Below are 14,261 nucleotides of genomic sequence, written 5' to 3'. Positions count from 1 at the left end.
CAGGCTTTCATGACACAGCTTCACGCGAATTCGACGTTGAGGTGCGAATATTTCCACTCGCTCCCGTGGTTCGCTTCATGGCATTCGCGTTGCTGGCATCACCCGCTGAGAAATTTGCGTGTATTCTTGTCTTTGAATTGACTTTGTACGCTGGGCCAATATGACTTCTTGGCCTGACTTCTTAAGTAAGGCCGACAAGATTCTTGAGTCCTACCATTCATCAAAGTTCTATTAACTATCTATTATCTATTGACTTTATGTTGTTTACCAATTGATATAGCCATATGGGAGCAGATGTAATGATGAATAACATGATGTACTAGGCCAAAATATGGAATTATATTGAGTAGAATTTATGAATATTAACTTACATCATAAAAAGGAAAGATGTACACATTTACATTGTATAAAAACAATGTGCATGGCTTTTTCATTCTCATCTAAAATTGTATATTATAACCAAAGGATGGAAGCATTGAGTTGGCCTACTTTGAATGCAGGGATGCGTTGTTCCAGGTAGTTTATAATACAGATTTACATAAAATATACCATTAATTTTAATGACTAAGCAATGCAGAAAACCTTTCAAACCTTCTTAGACTATTTGCAAATTTGGGATTGACTACTTCTAAGTATGTTCTACTTAGCTGACTGTCGGATACTTACTATTTAATATTGGAGATTAATATTTGTGTGTAGTGGGGAATATAACAGTTGGACATAATAGGGTATGAGATTAAGCTGAATGTGAATACATGAATAGGCATACAAAGCCTAGAAGATTTGATAACTCATTAATTAAAAAAGTAATGCAAATATGATGCATTGATATAGAAAATTACAATTATGGTTTTTAATATGAAAACCCATATTTTGTCGGAGAATATCTCTGAGCCTGACTTACAACTCATATAGGCATCTAGTCCATTTACATATATATGAATAAACATGGCAATATAAGTATTGATGTATCAATGTCAATGAGTATCATTATTGATCATTTATAACACTATCAATCTGAATTTATAATTTGTTTGGGAGGCTGTACCAGTCTTTCTGGTACCAAAGGAGATTCCGGAAGCGCAGAGGAACATACCCGGAAGTAAGCGCATCTTGATTTCCTTTTCGTGACGTAGACAACCGGCTTATCCAACACAGGAACACCTATCAGTAGGTGGATGCTCCCAGTACCGTTATATCTTAATTTAAAAAACGGGTTTTTAACAAACACATTTATTCACGAATCCAACGCTCGTTGTGGATCAGAATGTCTGCCAGCGCAGTTTACATCCTCGACCTGAAAGGCAAGGTAAGGAGATATGTGTTTGATTAAATCTCGACCAGAGCTAGCGTTATCGTTTCAAGACTGATTTACATCGAACATTTCATTTTAGGATGTATTGCATTAGTACAGGCTAAAATAAAACGACAATGTGTCAAGACCTCACAACAACCTGAGAACTAAACTGTAACTCATCCACTCAAAAAAGGCAAGGTCTGGACTTATCTGGCAAGTGAAATACAGCATGTCAATGAATCTAGGCTGTTCAGCATCATTCACTGTTGTCCTTTCGGTTTGAGGTAATAAATACGGCATTATATATATCATATTTTGATTCGTTCGGTTTGGTTAATGACACTCATGCACATCTTAAATCAGCACATGAAATTGGAAAACGTGTGGAATATATTGAGAAGTTTTTAATAATTGTCTATATACATCTATCGACATTTGTTTTGCATTTGTTAAAAATCTAACGCTAGTTTTGAATGGTGTGTTAGGTTTGTTTCTCTGGGAATAGTGGACCTAATGTAAGTAACATTCATGCCTAGTGGTAGGCCTACATACTAAGTACTGTGGCAAATGTCAAAAGCAGAGGAGTGATATTCTTTTAGTGACTTTATTGTATCGCTAGAAGAGTACACATTGACATAACTTAACCAAGAACCTGACATTGACTAACCGAAATCACTAACCGTCTTTGGACTCTCAAACCTCTTAAAGCAAAGCTTGCTTGAACACATCAGCAACCAATAGCAGTGGCATAAACAATACAACAGACAAACATAGCCCTGGAGCTACATTGACCCCACCAGCACGTCGCCTGTCCTCAGCCAAAAACAAAGTCCTTATAGCGCCGGGGAGGCTTCCGCCGCCACCTGTGAGCCCGTGGGGTCGCATGCCCCAACCCCCCACTGTCTGTTTGAGTCGTAGGACGCGTCGGTGTGAGTGGAGCCGAGCTGGGTGTGTCGGAAAGTATGGCCGACAGGGGGCGGTATGGTGCCAAGTGGTCTCTGTGTAACACCACTACCAACCCACGGCACACATCTTCACCCGATACACAACATTGGAAAGTTGTTCCAGCACCTCACAGGGCCCCACCCACTGGCTGGTCAGTTTGGGAGAGACACCCTTTTTCCGGGTTGGATTGTAGACCCACACCCTCCTGAATGTCCCGCAGGTACTCGAAGCTCGGTATCTTGGAGAGATCAGTGGCAGAGACAGCTTGCTGGTGCCTGGTTGTCAACCCACTGTCCCACCCTGGCCAGTGTGGGGTCACTGTCCTGTGCTGCCTTCCACTCCTGGTCTTCCATTGCAGTCAGCCAACCTTCACCTGGCCGACCTGTCTGTGGCACCTATCTGGAGAGTAGCTCCATCTCGCTCCTCTTGGCAGTGTCGCTCGTTCGCAGTGTCTGCAGTCCTCACAGGGGCATCGGGACAGGGCATCTGCATTGCTGTGCAGACTCCCAGCTTGGTGTTGGACCTCAAAATCGTAGTCATGCAGGGCCTCGATCCACCGGGCCACCTGACCCTCAGGCTCCTCAAAGCTGAGCAACCAGGTCAGGGAAGCATGGTCCGTACGTAGAAGGAACCGCTGGCCATAGAGGTAGGGGTGAAAGTGTTTGTACGCCTCAGCCACTGCCAGGAGCTCATTTCGGGTGACGCAGTAGTTGTGCTCGGGGCGAGACAAGGAGCAACTGTAGTAAGCCACCACCCTCTCACCCCCTGCTCCCTCGTGCGACAGGACTGACCCCAGTCCCACACTGGCATCAGTGTCCACTATGAAGCTTCGGCCAGGGTCAGGAAGGGCCAGGATGGGTGCGGTTGTTAGAGCAGCACGGAGCTGGGCAAAGGCGGCTGCACAGTTGTCCTGCCAGCTGAACTCCCTACCCTTGGCAGTGAGATGGTGTAGGGGGCTGGCAATTGATGCAAAGTCACGGACGAACCGTCAATAGTATGAGGCTAGCCCTAGGAAGCTGAGCACCTCACTGACATTTCGGGGGATGGGCCACTTCCTTACCGCCTCCACCATGGCAGGGTCCATAGCCACGCCTTCTGGCCCCACCACATGGCCCAGGAACCTGGTCTCACGCTGCAGCAGGCCTGCACCCCGAATGGCTTGGCAGGCGGAGATTCTCCAGGGCCAGCTCGAAGTCCTGGCATGGACCGGAAGGTCATCGAGGTAGACCACGCACTGTTTTCTGTGAATGTGAGCCAGAACCCTCTCCATAAGTCTCTTGAACGTGGCGGGAGTGTTGCAGAGACAAAAGGGCATCAGCCTGAACTGCCAGAGCCTTTGGCTGATGGTGAAAGCCATCTTGGTTCTTGCATCTGGTGCCAGCTCCACCTGCCAGTAGCCGCTCCGCAGGTATAGTGAGCTGAACCGCTGTGACCCTGCGACTTTGTTCAAGGCGTCATCTATGCGGGGCAAGGGGTAAGAGTCCTTTCTGGTTACATCGTTCAAGTGACGATAGTCCACACAGAACCTCCAGGTGTCTCCGGCGCTACAGTACATGATGTTTACTTTCAATGTAGTGGCAGTTTTATGCTACGCATTATGTCTATATTGTAGCATAGATTGAGCGTATTAACAGAGTATGGTCAAATGTCTTTATTGAATAAGGATGTCTTGCCCAATGATGTCATATTTATCACTGCATGTCAATGTGGTTTAAAAGTAGGCAGCTACAATAACGGTCAGCTACAGTGTTATCCCAGTTCATGATGACCCGTGTGCGCCAGGTGCTGATCTGCCGTAACTACCGGGGTGATGTGGACATGTCGGAGGTGGAGCACTTCATGCCCATCCTCATGGACAAGGAGGAAGAGGGCATCCTGTCCCCCATTCTTGCTCACGGCGCAGTGCGATTCATGTGGATCAAACACAACAACCTTTACCGTATCCTTTACTCCATATTCTGCATGCTACAGTCCATCCTGTAGCATGTTGGATTGCTTCTCAGAGATCATTATCTGTTGAATATCTTAGCAGAGACATTTTTTAATTATGTGGAGTACAGCTAAATGTCCCTTTTACCCTGATAGTAAGTTAATATATTAATTATAGAAAAAGGTAAATTTGAAAATCCTAATGGTGCTAGATATAAAGACACATTGTGGAATCAGGTGATTCAGTATCAGACATTAATTTACATTACATTTGACAACTAGTATCATACACACAATAACACACATAGTGTTGAAACCATTCAGGTTGTCAGTTGATCTTTCATAGCACTGTGAAATCAGTTTTAATATTTCACTATTTTTTTTGCAAGTTTGATGACATTTTATGAGATCAGTTTTCTGAATGTTTATTTATGTTTGGTAAAACACGTACAATAAAGTGATGATAATGTCTTACTTTCCCTTTATATAGCACCCGACCTTTTCTTTTATAAAGAAGCATTTTAATAAGATAAATTATTCCGAGGAGAGGGAGGAAGACTTTCTGGCATCATTAATGTTTGATATGGATTGTCCAGCCTATCCATATGAAACACGTTTGCCCTTAACCCAGTGTGTGTTCAGTTGTTGCAACCTCTAAGAAGAACTCCTGTGTATCTTTGGTCTTCTCTTTCCTCTATAAACTCATCCAGGTAAGGCTTTACTGCACCACAAATAAGCTATGACAGGATTATAGCTTCCATTAGCAACAAGACAACAGGGGGATATGAACTTGTATGCAGAACGACAACAGAAAGTGGGTAGAACCGGTCATTAAGTCAATCTTAATAAATACTTCTGGTTGCCATTACATAATAAAACAAATTACGTTCATAATAAAGTTTTATTCATCTGGATCGGTTTAAATAATAAAGCCAAATATGAGCAATAGAAACAGGGCTTAAGTCAGGGCTTACTAAATGGTATTGCTATCCAAGTAAGAAAAACATCTCTTTTAACAGCATTTGAAGGCAGCAATAATAACTGTAAATAATACCGATCTGGGAAATTGAACCATCGTAACCGTCTCTCCTGGTTTCACTATAACTGTTGGTCGCTCTCTGTTACCAATACAATTTGTCAAAACGACAGATTCTTCGTAAGAGCCCTGATGTAGAGCACACACAGAGTTTGTGTACAAAATAATAGCGAATCGCCATACAAGTGCCGTTATCACAAAGACAAAGTGCTATTTCCATTGTCCTTTTGACAAAATAAGATTGGTAACAGATGTTTTAAGGAAGCCAGTTGAAATGGCTACAATGGTTTATTCACCTAGATCTGTATTTGTCTTTTAATGTCTTGCCCTCATCACACTTCTTGTACTCACCCAAAGGTGTTCTCAGAGTACTTCAAGGAGTTGGAGGAGGAGAGCATCCGAGACAACTTTGTTATCATTTATGAGCTCATGGACGAGCTCATGGACTTTGGTTACCCTCAAACCACAGACAGCAAGATTCTGCAAGAGTACGATGAAAAAGACATCCACACATTTAATATCTACCTGCATGAATTTTGAATTTTGTCTAAAAAAGATCTCTATTGTTTTGTTGTCATTCTGTTCCGTCAGAATGGTATCACACCATTTGAAGTCTTCTCTGATGCTATAATCATTGCAGAAACATCTACATTGAATGAAAGAAAAATCTATACATAAGTCTTCCAAGCAAAATGTATTTTATCATGAAACAAGCATGTTGATATTCAGTCTAAGATAAGAAAGTACTTTATTTATCGCAGATGGGAAATGAAGGAACACACTTGAGAATGACATGTTGATGATAAAACGTTGGCGATATAAAGTTTGAGTATTTCTCTGCATCTATTTAGATACATTACACAGGAGGGCCACAAGCTAGAGACGGGAGGGCCCCGGCCCCCCGCCACCGTCACCAACGCTGTATCCTGGCGCTCCGAAGGGATTAAATACAGGAAGAATGAAGTGTTCCTGGACGTCATTGAATCAGTAAACCTGCTGGTAAGAGCAAATCAACTCATTTTGCCTCCCTTTTTATGGATGGGGTCATCATAGGACAAACTCATGACACTAACTATGGGTCTGTAAATGTGTTGTGTGTGTTGGTCTGGTGTGTTAATCCTGCGATACGCCTCTAAAAATGGTATAATAAAAACATATAACTTTTAACTGTTGTGTGGTGACAGGAAGAGCAACGTCAGAACTCAGAGAGTACAATTTCCATAGACCATGTTATAGTAGCTATGACAGGAACTGAACAGATAATAATGTCAGTAAAACAAAAGGGCATAACATTTTAATAAGCTTGATCATCATTTTAGCATAGGAAGACTAAGCCAGCCCTTTTTTGTAATGTCTGTCAGTCTGTAACAGCTGTGTAATAATAATCAGTCATTACAAAAGAAAATAGGTGGAATTGCCAGCCACAGGGCTGATACACATGCTCACCACGACCTGTTGTCTTCCGCATAGGTGAGTGCCAACGGCAACGTGCTGCGCAGCGAGATCGTGGGCTCCATCAAGATGCGCGTGTTTCTGTCCGGCATGCCAGAGCTCCGGCTGGGCCTCAACGACAAGGTCCTGTTTGAAAACACTGGACGTGAGTGACTGCTATGTAGCACAGCCTCCAATAGTGGGCGATAGTGAGTTGCTGATCTGATACACAATGAGAGTGTCTTGAACTATCCTCAATGCATTTGTGTAGATTAAAGGAAATGCTCCCTGTTTGGTTACCGCCAATATTTAATTTGCCCTCAGAAATTTTAAATATGGGTTTTTATATTGTACTGTACCTTTATTACTCTGTCCCCCCACTTAAACCTTACTCTCTCTTTTAACTTTGTATGCATTACTTATTGTCTTGCTTCTTACCCGCTTTCTCCACCGATTGCTCCATTCTCTCTCGCTCCCTTCTGACTACGACTTCCTGACTCTCTTCCTCTTCCTCCAGGTGGGAAGAGTAAATCTGTGGAGCTGGAAGACGTCAAGTTCCACCAGTGTGTCCGTCTGTCGCGCTTCGAGAACGACCGCACCATCTCCTTCATCCCCCCCGACGGGGAGTTTGAGCTGATGTCCTACCGTCTCAACACCCACGTATGTCAACACACACGTGGCCATTTCAACGACTCTCTGTGGCATGTTAGCGGTAATGTGATCTGGTGGTTCAGCGTCAGAGTCGCTCATATATCAAGTGTTTTTGTTTCCAGGTGAAGCCACTGATCTGGATTGAGTCCGTGATAGAAAAGCACTCGCACAGCAGAATTGAGTATATGATCAAGGTGAGCCGTCATGCCTTTCCCTGTGCGCACTGAAGATCGTGAGTTGTACCACGTCACGGCAGGAGTACCTGGGGTTTGTTCTCCCTTTTACCTCCTGTCTTTCTCTCATTTCTCATTCACTCTGCTCCTCCGGTTACCATCTGTCTCTTTGTCCATCTTTGCCTTTGTACCACTCAATTCTACGAAAAACGATTCCACATTTTCTAGCCATAGAGGAAGCCGTAAAGGAATAGAACATATATATATATATATATATATATATATATATATATATATATATATATATATATATATATGTATATATATATATACTGTAGAAAGATAGATAAATAATAAACACATCTTCAACTGTGTGTACCTCAACTTTTGAACAATCTATATGATCTATACCTTAACATACAGCTACAATTTGTTTTGCATAAAATATATATCCCTTTTGGGAAACATGAGCACATGATACATTTGCTTTGACCGGTATGGCGCAAATCCAATACAAAAATACTTTCTGAGATCACACCTTAATCAGCTGAGGCATCTGTTTGCAGCTACACACATCTACAGCTTCAGGACGAGAACAACTAATAGAAAGCCCATCTTCCAATGTATTTGCTCTTCACTTTCTCCCTGGTCCTCACCCTGTTTGGTCCACCTGGACAGGCCAAGAGCCAGTTCAAGAGGCGCTCCACCGCCAACAACGTGGAGATCCACATCCCAGTGCCCACGGACGCCGACTCACCCAAGTTCAAGACCACCGTGGGCAGCGTCAAGTGGATCCCAGAGAACAGCGAGATCATCTGGTCCATCAAGTCCTTCCCGGTACGTCTGGGCTCAATAGGACCGTATGACGCAGTGACGTGAAACGAGGGCCGGTTCCTCTATCGAGGGTCTTAAGGGACAGCAGATAAAGCTGTGGAAGGGGCCGGCCATGGACTGTGTTAAACACATGGGTATAGGAGAACCATGATGTCTGCCTATTCACTTTAATTTAAATGTAAGTGGAGTGGTGGGTAACTAGTGTTTTTCTGTTGTAGTTGTAAATGTACAAAACTGTTCTTTATATGAGTCAAATTAGAGTTTTATTTGATATCACCTCCCTAGATTAAATATTTAGGCAGTTACTGGCGTAAAGAGATAAGAGGATGTGGACGATTCGTAAGTGTTTATTGATTCAATTTTAATTTATTATTTTATTCTTTCAATGCAACAGGGTGGTAAGGAGTACCTGATGAGAGCCCACTTTGGCCTGCCCAGTGTAGAGGCTGAGGACAAGGAAGGGAAGCCCCCCATCAGTGTCAAGTTTGAGATCCCCTACTTCACCACCTCTGGTATCCAGGTAATGCACCTACACCCTACACCAGTAGTCGGTAACTACGTTTGGCCTCGGGCCAATATTTTTCCAGCCAGTAGATGGCGGGCCAGAACATTATCAAAGGCTAGTTCAAGGAATTGATTAATGAAAGCTCATCTGGAACTGCGACGCAAGCCCGTCAGCTGGCTTAGTCATATGCCTACCAAGCACTAGATGACTCTTTAAAGACGTACACATAAACAAGTGTATGCCCTAATCACGTAAATGTCATGCCTGATCACGTTGGGTAGAGGTGTTGCTGCACTGTCTCCACAGAGACAACGCAGTTATATCATCATGAGCAGTTCTAACTGGAGAGAAAGTGAAATTCGCAAGCTGCTGATCATGTGAGAGAAGGGGATGCAGTCATATTAAACAAAGACGTTGAAAGATGGTTAGATCTACGAGAGAGACGCAGAGAACTGTCCTTACGAGGCTTTTGTCGGGATAAAAAACCCTAACCCGTCCCTAACCCAAAAGTGGTCAGCAAAAGAAACAATATGTTGGCGTTTTTGCACTTGTAAATAGTTAATCGCGTTTGTAGCCTACACTCAGACATTAACTCATTCTTGCATGCGGGTGTCTTCATTCATAAAAAAATAAAAACAGTCGGGAATATGCAAATTATTCTAAAGAGGTCTAGACTCCGTGCGCAGCCCCGCCTTCTCCAGTGAACCAAGAAAGCCCGCGCCATGACGACCGGGGGATTTTACCCCCTCAGTTTTACACAGGAAACTTGAAAGAAGACGGTGAAATCGCTGGGCGTGCCAAGCCTCCACCGAACCGGCTGGGCAGTGTAGAAAGGCCTTATGCTGGAGAGAGGGCAGTAGTGTGCACCTAAAAAAGCAGCCAACCACTCTTAAAACACTTCACACAGAACAACACACACACACACACACACACACACACACACACACACACACACACCACGGCGGTTGCTGACTGACTGCACACACACACACACACACACCACGGCGGGTACTGATTGACTGCGTGCACACACGCACACGCACATATACACACCATGGTGGGTGCTGACTGACTGCGCACACACATAAACCTCCGTTCCTAGCCTACTCACCGTTAGAAGAGCTGTAGGCGAAGTGGCCTCATCAGAGACTCTACTCTACAGCAAAGTCTCAGAGCTTGGCGTCTTAAATCTTTTGTGTACTTTTGTCAACAGCTCCTGCCTTTCTCTACGTGCAATATCACACAAAAATATGTAATGTCGGGTAGCTATGGTTGTTGTATATAGGCCTATAGAGGGGGTTTCCATTTCATTTAATATTGCAAAGTTTCCAATAACTCCCGCTCAGCCCCTCGCAGCTTACAGGTGACCGTGACGAGTGTGTCTCTAACCTTTCGGGAGTAGTAGCAGGATTTGATACAACTAAATTCAAAAAAGGTTGTGAAAGAAAAAAAAAGTTCACTGTATCCGGCCCTTTACATTTAAGGTAACAGTTATAGATATTCAATATTCTAAAAAAAAATAAAAAATTCATAGAACTTCAGAATAATCTGGCGGGCCAGATATTATGTCTGGCGGGCCAGTTATGGCCCACGGGCCGCCATTTGCCGACCCCTGCCCTACACCTTGAGGAAGCTGATCTTGGCAAACATGTTGCTTGAAGGAAAACCCAACTCTAAACCAACATATTTCTTAGTGATGTAGTGGTACAAAGTAGTGCTATAGCTTGATCTCGGTCCAAATCCCAATCTTGACTTGAATGCACAAAGTTAAAAGATGCAGCATAAGAGTTGTGAATATGAAGTCAAACTGCCCTCTATGAGTTAAACTCGGTCAAACAAGGGTGTTTGGGTTTCCTTTTAATGGGAAGACTCAAGCCCACCAATACGCTTTCTTCCTAAAAATCATACCTGTTACACGTACAATTTTAATGGAGTTAAGTGCTGTCAGTTTAACGCGTTATTAATGGCGTTAACGCAAACCAATTTTAACAGCGTTAATTTTTTTATCGTGCGATTAACGCTCTTTCGGCTTGGCAAACGTAGTTTTTTCACCTGCTGTCTAGCAACAACTCTTCACGTTAGAAAAACTACAACACCATACCGGATCTAGCTAGACCAGAAACAAAGCAACAAGCACGCCGCACAAAGTTGTTGGGGCAAGGATACGGAGCGGGTGAAAAACTCCTTAAAAGTGTGTGTTTGTGTGCCTGCACAAGAGTTCAATGTTGTAATGACAACATAAGCTGTTACGTCTTTCTGACCAATCGCAGTTCAAGGCCCACCTGGGCTGTACCACTTCGGGAGGGGCCGCTCAGTTCCTCCCCTCTAGACAAAATTGACTTGGTTGCGACGTTGACAGTTTGTGAGTGTTGCGTCTGTTGAGTGAGTGAGAGGCCGAGGGCGCACAGCTCAGGCTGCCGGACGATGCTGCAAGGAACTTTTAGAAACGCAATATTGTTATCCCGCAGTAATTAGCTCGACAGCCCCGAAACGTTAACGGCCCATCGGGAATTCTCCCGACTCTCCCGATTACCACTCCGCCACCGTGTGTGTGTGTGTGTGTGTGTGTGTGTGTGTGTGTGTGTGTGTGTGTGTGTGTGTGTGTGTGTGTGTGTGTGTGTGTGTGTGTGTGTGTGTGTGTGTAGGCGTTATTCGATAGCCGGGTAATGTGTATAGGCCTACGTACGGTAGGAATATTCATACTGGTTTAAATAATAAATGTTATCGTATTTCCCATCTTTGCTGAGCAAGAGTTTTGTTCGAAAGTTCAGTGATTGAAACAAATAAAAGCCTGGGCTATTGAAGTTTTACGGTAGGCCTATGAATTCACTGCGGGTCTCTTATTATATCCATCTTACCAAATATATTTTATAACTGTCCTTCTCAACACTCTCTGATCTCACTAAAAGGCTAGAAGCACGAAATCAAGGGATATTTAGTTAACTATGACATTAATGCGATTAATCGCAATTAAATATTTTAATCGCTTGAAAGCACTACTGTGTAATCTTTCAAATTAACACAATTGTATTTTCTCCACAATAAAAGCCAATAGAACAAATTTTCCCATTATTCCATATTTAAGATAGATATATTCTTGTTACTTCAAAGTGTGTTACTGACCACTTGTGATAAAAGAGGGTGAGTAGTGGGAGTGTATATCCTATATTGTGATGGCCTCAACAGCATGCAGAGTTTAATAGTAGTTGGATTGTGCTGACACAAGGGGGCGTTGCTGTCAAGCACATAAATACAGAGTTGAAGTGCTCAGGCAGGGGCAGGTTTCTTTCTTCCAACTGTGGTCTCCAATACTGCAGCTCAGATTATTTTCCCTGTACTCCTGCACAAACCCAAAGATCAGCACCAATTACATGTATGTCTTTCATCACCAATTTTTCTTTTATCAAGTCACATAACAAATCATTGATTTACAACTTGTGCATTTACTACAGTTTGAAATGTATTGACAATGAGTCATTACCAAGTCCTGGAGGCCAATTGTGTGGTTTTGTGAGCAGTTTCTAACTTGCCGTGTTAATATGCTATCATCTTACTTAATTAGCGGAGTCCCTGTCTGTCTATCTGTCTATCTATCTATCTATCTGTCTGTCTGTCTGTCTGTCCTTTGATTTTCTTGACAACCATTCAGTCGATCAACTTGACATTTGGCCGATGTATTGCCGAAGGCCCATAAAATTGATTTCTTGAGAAAGTTGCAAGCAGCAACACAAAAGGCCCAGCCTTCGACCTTTTCCAAATGCTCGGCCCGTTCCATACGGGCATGTTCCAACGGGCCCGATTTGAAAGAGCACATTTTGAACTGGCACTGCACTAGTATAAATAACCAGGGTATAATGATTATGGTGTTTCCGTGCATGAACTGAAAGAAATACAAAATAACAATAGGTATCAATAGGTATCCACAGATACACTGTGAAGGCCTACATATCAGATACTATTAAGTATCAGATTGAAATTAACTCTGGTACAGGCTCAACAGGGGACTGTATGGGATTGTCAGGCAGCAGTCTTTAATGCTGTGCACGCTGATTGCTACACCTGAATTGGCTGTGCATTGAGTCACTAAACTGCGTCTGCCAGACAACAGGGCCTCTTGAAGTGGCCTGGCCCCTTGTGACAGCGTACCTGTGCAACCGTTCAGCATCCGCCCAAGATCTCTGGTGTATATGGATTACACAACAGCAGATGTTGCTGTTGACAACCCAGCAGCTGCTTCCAAGCAGTTATAAAGGCCACATGATTGCCTTAACTAAATGTGGGTATTGATGTATTTGTATTGTTCTATCAGAGATCTTTTCGGAGCACACTGACACATAAAAAGCACCACAAATTAATTACAGGCCTTGCGGCATGTTTGTGATTTCATTTTGAGACAACACCTGCCGTTTCTAATTACTTCCTGATTCTAGGTTTTATCCTCAAGGCTTGCTCAGAAATGTAAAAAAATGCAGCTCAGGATTTCCAGATAACTCGTAAAAAAAAAATAACCTATATTTTTAATGCTGAGCATTCAACCAGGCCAGGCCGTGATAAACTTGTCGATCTGTAGGCCAGGGGGGACGGAACGTGACTTTCCCTTTCACTTGGGGAATCGCTGGGTCCCAGTTCTGGTCCCATGTGTGCCTGAGTGGGATTGAGTATGACATCACTACTGAGAAACAGGCATATCGGTTTGCAAGGTTAGACGTTAGCAGCTGTGTTGGCTGGGAGCACCAAACCAGGCGCACAAAACGTTGAACTCGGACTAAGCTCCGTGGCTAACATCTCCCCTTTCCTCCGCTCTACACACAGTTTTCACCTCTGGACTGGGACAAATGAAAACAAGACAACCATTGTCTTGATCTTCTGCATTTTAGTTAAAAATACATTGCAGCGCTCTCATGAATTAGACCCTCCACATGAGGCTTAAACCAACAGGTCAAATCTGCGTCCTTCAATTAACCAATCGGTTTCCATCATTGAGCGCTGTTTGCCAAACCCAGGATATCCACTTCTAACAGGGGCCACGTTCACTCACTCGCTTTGGCTCAACCCTGGGGTAATGGCACCTTGTTTAGGCAGGAGACAAGAGGAGTCGGGTGGCGGGGGTAGCCGCAGAGCCGCAGCCGGCCCAGAATAGCTCCACCGAAACCATCAATGGATACATCATTAAAGACACTAGCGTTAGCTGCTCCACTTGTGGCCCTGCTATTACAGGGAGCTAGCGAGGAATGGGGAGCTATTATGTGGCCTGAGGCAAGACCCCCCCCCCCCACCACTCAACCATCCCTCAAGGCCCCTTCCAGAACCACACTGTGTTTTTACCCTCTCTCTCTCTCTCGTACACACACACGCACACACACCAATTTCACCACAGAGACGTACACATCGACTAAATACGACTTGCACTGAGACCCCCATGGTTGAATCCGTAAATACAGACCGCAACAACACACACAC

At 43.7% G+C, this 14,261-nt stretch overlaps 1 protein-coding gene across 1 annotated transcript in view; it reads left to right on the top strand.

The window, feature by feature from the left end:
• The first annotated feature begins 1,180 nt into the window (after positions 1-1,180).
• Positions 1,181-14,261, top strand: part of LOC307077711 (AP-1 complex subunit mu-1) — a 27,139-nt gene continuing 14,058 nt past the window's right edge. Inside the window, exons 1-10 of the mRNA XM_079739168.1 lie at positions 1,181-1,309; positions 4,025-4,181; positions 4,814-4,881; positions 5,565-5,695; positions 6,059-6,206; positions 6,678-6,804; positions 7,156-7,298; positions 7,412-7,483; positions 8,141-8,299; positions 8,691-8,816. Coding sequence (XP_079595294.1) covers positions 1,268-1,309; positions 4,025-4,181; positions 4,814-4,881; positions 5,565-5,695; positions 6,059-6,206; positions 6,678-6,804; positions 7,156-7,298; positions 7,412-7,483; positions 8,141-8,299; positions 8,691-8,816 — 1,173 coding nt within the window. The 5' untranslated portion in view covers positions 1,181-1,267. The remainder of the gene's footprint in view (positions 1,310-4,024; positions 4,182-4,813; positions 4,882-5,564; positions 5,696-6,058; positions 6,207-6,677; positions 6,805-7,155; positions 7,299-7,411; positions 7,484-8,140; positions 8,300-8,690; positions 8,817-14,261) is intronic.

The sequence above is a fragment of the Pollachius pollachius genome, assembly GCF_949987615.1.
Source record: "Pollachius pollachius genome assembly, chromosome: 7".
NCBI lineage: Eukaryota > Metazoa > Chordata > Actinopteri > Gadiformes > Gadidae > Pollachius > Pollachius pollachius.
The sequence above is the reverse complement of the archived record's forward strand: the minus strand, read 5'-3'. Positions and strand labels throughout refer to the sequence as shown.